This window comes from Vicia villosa, linkage group LG3, assembly GCF_029867415.1.
Source record: "Vicia villosa cultivar HV-30 ecotype Madison, WI linkage group LG3, Vvil1.0, whole genome shotgun sequence".
Taxonomy (NCBI): domain Eukaryota; kingdom Viridiplantae; phylum Streptophyta; class Magnoliopsida; order Fabales; family Fabaceae; genus Vicia; species Vicia villosa.
The window spans coordinates 177,355,434-177,363,085 of record NC_081182.1 but is presented as its reverse complement, the minus strand read 5'-3'; the positions used below and the strand labels follow the sequence as shown (position 1 = coordinate 177,363,085).

The 7,652-nt window shown below is 34.2% G+C and overlaps 1 protein-coding gene across 1 annotated transcript; it reads right to left on the bottom strand.

The window, feature by feature from the left end:
- Positions 1–2,948: 2,948 nt before the first annotated feature.
- On the bottom strand, positions 2,949–7,172 carry LOC131659442 (uncharacterized). Its single transcript, XM_058928632.1, has 7 exons — positions 6,776–7,172; positions 6,497–6,690; positions 6,193–6,439; positions 5,488–6,123; positions 4,593–4,811; positions 3,644–4,504; positions 2,949–3,526 (listed from the first exon to the last, which is right to left on the bottom strand). Exons 1-7 carry the CDS (start codon positions 7,170–7,172, stop codon positions 2,949–2,951), a joined length of 3,132 nt encoding a protein of 1,043 aa, XP_058784615.1.
- Positions 7,173–7,652: the final 480 nt, after the last annotated feature.

Genomic DNA, 7,652 nt, shown 5'->3' with positions numbered 1-7,652 from the left:
TTCTCAAATGTAATCATTACATAATCACATGCCTTTGTTTTTGGGAATATTCTTCAATCCTTATGCAATGATGAAAATGAATGCATGGCATCTTTCCTTATGTGTTAGAGGTCGTGTAGCATCAATTGGTAGAGGTATTTGCACAAATTTTCAAAGTTCCAAATTGTACATGACCTATAATTTCTCTTCATGAGACCAACTTTGAACAAGCATAACTCTTAGCTCAAAATGAATTTGGAGAAGGTTGAGAAAAATTTGGAAAGCCCTTAACATGTAATTCAATTCATTAGTTTGGAGTTTCTTCAAAATCTCTTGGGAAAATTGTGAAAAACAGGCCCAAAGTTTAAAGAAAACTAGGTTTTTACACTTAGAATTTTCTCCAAGTTTTTATGACCTATAACTTCCGAAGCAGGGGTAAAGTGGGGTTTTCGCTGGGGGTGACTCCCATAGGGAGGTGGGTAAAGAAAAAACCTAATGTTATAGGTTCTTCTTAAGGCCTATAGAGGAAGGACAAAGAGTGAATTACGATTTTTTAAATCAACGATTGAATTTCGAATTGAAAGGAATTTAAAGAAGGTTGGCCTTCTTCCTATCACGAAGTAGGTAATTCCTCCTCCAGTACATCAATCAACGTCTCTTCCACTCTCTTACCTTTCCCCACAATATGACGCATCATATGCAAGCAGTTTCAAACCCCTTTGATATATATAAGAATAAAATGCACCATTTTTTGTAATCATATGCATTATCACTTACACATTACTTATGATTTATCTCATTAACCTCGGTATTAGAGTGCTAATATTGTAGATTAAATCCCCCTCTATCGTATTAAAAGTACACGTTAACCGCAATAGACACAAGTTTGCTACCCCACGTTTCATTTATAGTTCCTAAATAGACATTGACATTTTAAACTAAAAATGTTTTCTTATTCCCCCTAATTTCCACAAAAAAACATTGTATCTCAAACAAAGATCCTGATCTCCTTTTCTTAAAATTTTGGCGATCATCTTCTTTGAAGTTTCAACCTCCTCCCCTAATACATATATTATAAGATTCAATAAGCATGGTGCATCGAAAGTCACTTGATCTTTCATTCAACTAGTTTAATGAGAACTTTCAATTTTCTTAGATTTTTTTATCAAAATGTTTATGAAAAAAAATAAGCAAAATTTTGTCCCAATATAAAATATTTTGGGATGAAATATGTTTGCGTTACAAAGTTCTATATTACTTGGTATTTTTCTTGTAATGCTACAAGTAGATGGTGCGATTAAACTTCAAATGAATTAGTGTTACGATTGGATACCAATCTTCAACGATATAAAAAACAACTTTATATTTCTTATTTGATATGTTTTCATTCAACCACAACTATGTAACAATTAGACATCTTTTACATCTTTCCTTATTTTTTAACAATTTCAATGATACACTAGCTTTATTACGTTATACAGCAATACCGTTCTTATCCTTGCATATATGAACATGACCCACCTTTTAGTAAATCCTTTGGCCTTGCAATTTGAGGTGTAGTCTGCAGGGAATTGTGATATGCAGCAAATTTGTGGAGGTCCTGGTTCATCAATTAAGCAGTGTTTCATATAAAGATCTCATGTTTGACTCTCAAAACTAGTATTGAATTTTAGAATAAATCATTGTTAAAATTTATTTTCATGTACAAAATTGTTTATGGAAAATGAAACTCAAAAGATAAATTTGACATTCCTCTTACCGGAAACCAAGACCAAAGAAATGAATAAAATTCCCAAAACATAAAAAGAAACACTTAAAGTTGAAGCAATTTTACTTATCTTTTTATAAAAATAATTTTTAAATACAACTTTTTGGGAAAATTTCGATTTTGGCTATATTTTGATCTTCAATAATGTATGATTATGTCATAGAATATCAAATCTGATTTTTTGATTTCTAAAAAACAAATTTGAATAATCTGTTAATATTTTCAAAAATGTTTTTATAAAAACCATTTTTGAAAACACATAGATATTTTAAAGCTAAAGGAAACAACACAAAAACTCTATATTTTATAGGATCTCAATAAAATTAATAAAGAAGTTATATCAATTAGAAATTTTTACGTCATAGAAAATAAGCTTTTTAAAATATTTAAATACGTTCAAACTAAATGTTGTTGCATTAGTATCTATTATGCATAAGTACGAGTATAGATTACAGTATCAAATAGTCGCACAAATATAATATTAAATAAGGATATATGATTCATACTAATAAGAAACAAATATTTTTTTTAGAAAATGATAATTTAGGCACAAAAATATAATGTTTCCAATTGGTTTCGGTAACATAACACCTGATCAAATGATAGTAAGCTTATGTAATTTTTTTAATTTTTAAAATTTTTATATAAATATTGTTATATTTATTTTCCCTTTTTTTTTTTTTTATTATTTCAATTTTCTTTTTAGACCAGGTATAGTCCTCCCCTATGTTGTATCTTTTTACTTTTATACTATAACTAGTAACAGACCCGTGCTGCCGCACGGGTTATTTTGTAGTGATGTTGTGTTGTTTCGGATAAATTTACAAATGGAATATGACTATAACGAAAAGATATAATCTGCCAAAAAAATATATTGATAGTCTTGTTAATGTCATGAAAATGAAGAAGTATTATCCTCCATATGAATATTGTTGGCTCTAGTAAAATTCCAAATGTTATAAGCCTAATACTGACCAAACAATATGCTTCTATGAATAAGCAGAGAAATACAAAATGTGTTACAAAAGCTTGTAAAAAAGAAGTGGAGCTGCAACATGACATTCCAAAATGAAGTGATGAATATAACCTGAAAGATATGAAAAAAACACAATTTCAGTTTTTTTGCAAATGAATAACTATTCAAAGTGGTAAATAGCCTCGATACATGTTTGGTACTAAATAATATGTAACCTCGAACCTTTTAAATGTTATGAAAGACTTCCTTGAAAACAACATTGGTGGTAGAGAGCATAGGTTGTTTCTCTTTGTCATGAATAAGAATCCTCAAACCCTTTTTGGATTTGACCCTTGAGATAGCGACATAGAGTTGCCCATGACTAAAAACTTCCTTTGGCAAATACAATCCCACATTGTCAAGTGACTGGCCCTGTGACTTGTTAATAGTCATGGCAAAGGAAACAATAATTGGAAATTGGCGCCTCACCAATTTAAATGGCCATGGAGACTGTGAGGGGGATAAAGACATTCTTGGAATATAAAAGATGTTACCAATATTTTTTCCAGAAATGATCTTGGCTTCAATGACATGGGCAGCAAGCCTAGTTACAGTTAGTCGTGTGCCGTTGCACAAGCCCTCTGACTGATCTAGGTTGCGCATTAACATAATAGTGGCCCCGACTTTCAACTTGATTGAATGGTTAGGCAATCCCGAGGTTTTAAGTGCATTCAAAAACTCGGGGGTCACATGCTCATATGCATCAAAGTTAGTTACATCTGATCTATCAATGGAATCACTACTAAAGTATTCTCTCTCTTCTCCTACATCATGAAAAACCAAGAATTGGTTAATAATTTTAATAGAAAACAGGTTATATCATAGAACCAAAGATATTTATGACTAACAATTTGGAAATGAACTAAGTGGCATATGAATACCTGGAAGAAGGTTAGTGATATATTGGTTGATATCATCAACTACTTCGATTGTTGAAGCTAAAATCGCACGACTTTGAAGATAATTGGAATCAAGATAATTATGAATGAGATCAGGGTAGGTATCTTCAACAATGGCCTGAATAGGATCTGCAAAGTTTGAAATTATGAACTCATCTGGAATACAGATATCAGCATAACCATCATTAGGTTCACACATGGTCCCATCTCCAATATTTAAAATCCACTCAGAAAAGCTCCTAATCTCATCAGCTGTAGCAGTAGGTGGACCACTTTGCAATCTCATGTTTTTTGTAAGTCTCAATACTTTACAATGATCCCAAATATAAGAAGCATTAATTGTTGCATGGATAATATCAGATCTAGTACCTCTTGGTATAACAGGGAGAATCTGTCTGAAGTCACCACCAAAAACAACAACCTTTCCTCCAAATATTTTTTTAGATGCATGTGTGGGGCCACTCATGATATCTTTTAAGGATTTGTCCAAAGATTCGAAGCAAAACTTGTTAGCCATAGGAGCCTCATCCCAGATGATTAAATCCGTAAACTTAAGAAGCTCAGCAATATCATCTTTTTTTTCAATGTTGCAAATAGAAGTTTCTAAAGTAGGAACGGGAATCTTAAATCTAGAATGAGCTGTTCTTCCTCCTGGTAACAACAAACTTGCAATTCCACTTGAAGCAACCGGCAAGACAATTTTCTTTTTGGACCTAAGTGCTGCTGATAAAGTGTTCCACATAAAGGTCTTACCAGTCCCACCATAGCCATATAAAAAAAACACCCCACCTTGTTGTTTTTCTACAGCATCCATGATTTCCTCAAAAATGCTTCGTTGCTCATCTATTTATAATAGTTAATTCAAAAAAGTGTGTTAATAAAAATAAGAATGGGTGTACTTTCATATGTTTATTCAATAGAGTATACTTACCTGTAAGAGAAGCATACAAAGTATCAAAAATTTGTTTTTGAGCAACAACCTCATATTGAAGTTCATCATAAAGTAGCCTATTTCCAGTAAAGGAGACCACAAAATCTTTTGGATATGGCATTGTCTTGAAGTCTTTCAGAGTTCGATTATTATTTTGTAAAAGTGTTTCAATGGCCATAAGTGTCCTTTCTTTTAGCTCGGCATCGCTCATTGTAAGACCTACGACATAATTGACAATATTAAATATAATGTGATGCATGATAGAAATAACAACTAAATGTTAGTTAGACATTTATAATAATGATGGTTACGTATGGATGAGAGGCAGGTTATCAGTTTTGGAAATGAAGATCTAAAAAAACTTAATGAGGCATAGTTTCAAACAGCAGCATTCTATGTTTCTTATACTGCACATGTAAGCTGGGAGTGTTTTAATTTCTAACGTGACCATATAATTACCATTACCATTTCTAACGTGAAAATATACTGCACATGTAAGCTGGCGCCATTTATTGTATATTATATACTCCATTTTGCATACCACTCATTGTTCTCTTTATACTTAGGAAGCTTCTCATACAAAAATGAATAAAATTGTCACATTGTAATTTAAAAGGACTGTGAGTTCCCAGCATGTAGATTATAGGATGTAAATACTAAAACTATTATGACATTTATAAATCATGCTTTGCAACGTATTTTAACTATTATATGATGGTTTATCCCCACGGTTTACTCTATGTTAATGCAATAACTTGGTTCTCCTGGTTCAAATATTTTATATGCAAGCATGTTATATGTAAAACTAAAACAGTATTATGCAGCAAGACATTTAAATGCATGAAGGGGGCAATATTTCTAACCAAATACGACAGTTAGAGTAAAAAGAAAATACCTTGATCTCTTGCGAATAAGCGTTGCTCATAAAGAATGCCATCTGATAAATACATCCAAGTCTTTCTCCACACATGTTCCGGTCTGTTCATGGAAGAAGATAACAACATTGTTACAAATAACTTGCGTAAAAAAGGACCGGAACCCCAAAGATGTGCCTCTTTGATCGCCTCGACAAATTCTCGATCATCTTGTAGAAATCCCATCGCAAAGCATGCGTCCCTAAAAGTTTTAAGTTGTTTTCCATCAACTTTCTTAATGTCTTTATAGCATAAAGGACCCTTTGTGACAGTGAGCATCATTCTTAAATAAAACAATTCACCAGTGCTTTGAGGAACCCAAATTAGTCGACCAATGGTATATCCTCTTTTCCTTGGCTTCCAAGTCCGACTTCTTTTATGATAAACAAATTTTGAAACAAAGTCACCATAAGTTAGCAATCTTGCTTCCTCGTAAGTTTTGTTTGCCTCAAACCAAGAAGTAAACATTGACTCGGTTACACTTGGTTTGAGTAAAACATCACCAACTTGCTCGTAGTCTTTGTAGTACACGGAGTTTTCACCTTCCATATGAAAAAACAGTCTCTCTACAGCCGGCTTCCTTCCATGTATGGAATAAGAAAAGATCCTCCAACATGCTTCACTTGGGGAGATGTATCGACAATCCAAATATTGCTTGATCTCGTCAACGTTGTTTTTGTCCTGACCTTGTATGATTGCAGAAATACGATCCGATCCTTTGTTAATGTATTTGAAAAGGTATTTGATGGAAGTACTTTGGTTGCACCATTCCATGTTGATGTGGGCTTCGTATTTCAATAGCAAACTTGGATTGTGAGGCACAACATGACCACTATGAAAGATGATGCCGTTCTTTTCAATTGTGTGTCCGTTGTTTCTTCTCCTATAAACCGGATAGCCCTCGTGATCCACCACGGTCGTAGGCTGCCATTTCTTAGGATAAAACTTTGTGCACTTGTTATCCTTCATGCAAGGTGAGTTGAGATTTGCCAAACCACAAGGACCATGGACCATGTGAGATTTTACCAAATTGTATAACCGAGGGTGTCTTCTGGGATCGGGGACTTCCGCACTAATGATCTTGTCAATGTCATCGGGCGTTGGATATTTGTTTGAAGGATGCAAAAACAGCAATATATGGGCATGAGGTAACCCTCTCTTTTGGAACTCAATGGTGTACATATCTAGCATGGGAACAATAAAACAAAATTATAAATCATGAAAGCAATGGTACTGAAACGTTTAAGTAAATGCGAAGAGGTAACTCACAAGCAAGCACTTTTCCAAGAACGCCTTTTTTGGTTAAATCTGAAAGGAGTTGATCGAATTTGATTTTGAAAACTCTTGAAACGACATCCGGGCGATCTTGGGGCTTCAAATGTAGAGGTCCGAGAACTCTTTGAATCTCCGGCCAATTTGGGTTACATGTAAAAGTAATAAACAAATCGGGAAATCCAACTTTACTGCATATAGCCATCCCATCATAGTACAATTGATCCATAAACCTACGGCCGCCAACAAAGGAAGAAGGCAAAACAACTCGTTTACCTATGCTTATTCCTGGAGCTTGACTTTGATCGCCCTCTTTCTCTAAAGAGTTGTACTTGGACACTCGAAGCTTTGGTTGATTTTTACGTAGCCACTCTAGTTTTTCTGATTCTAACATTGTGTAACCATCGACCAGGAATTGTTGGAACAACCTTCTAGAAGATAACAGAGTCTTAGCTTCAGAAGACCTTGTCTGAATGCGGAAAGCAAGCCATTCGCGTATTGTGAGCCTATTTCTTATGTTGTTTTCGTTGCCGGGCAAGTCTCTATGTGCAACATCAGGTCTATAACCGTCCTCACCATAAGGAAATATCAAAGGATACTGGTAAGCCATGTAAGCGGCATGCAGCTCGTTGATTCTTTGAAGTCTTCCTCCCTTTGTATGCATTATGATATCCCTCATTTCCGCCGTGTCAATATCACCAACAACCAAAGCAGCCACTTCAGACACAGTTGGTTGATTATAGACCCTGCCATCGGTGGATCGGTTTGAAATGAGCCGCAACTTTAGATTTGGAGCTTCCCCATTATTTAACCATTGTTTTGCCATTTGAAAACCTTTAGCATGAGGATTGAATTCATACAACATGCTTGCCAA

Coding starts and splice junctions, on each gene's coding strand:
- LOC131659442 (XM_058928632.1), bottom strand. CDS start 7,172: ATGTTAGAATCAGAAAAACTAGAGTGGCTACGTAAAAATCAACCAAAG. Junction 6,691..6,775: donor TCTTGGAAAAGTGCTTGCTT/GTGAGTTACCTC, acceptor TTCCCATGCTAG/ATATGTACACCATTGAGTTC. Junction 4,505..4,592: donor TTTGTATGCTTCTCTTACAG/GTAAGTATACTC, acceptor TATTATAAATAG/ATGAGCAACGAAGCATTTTT.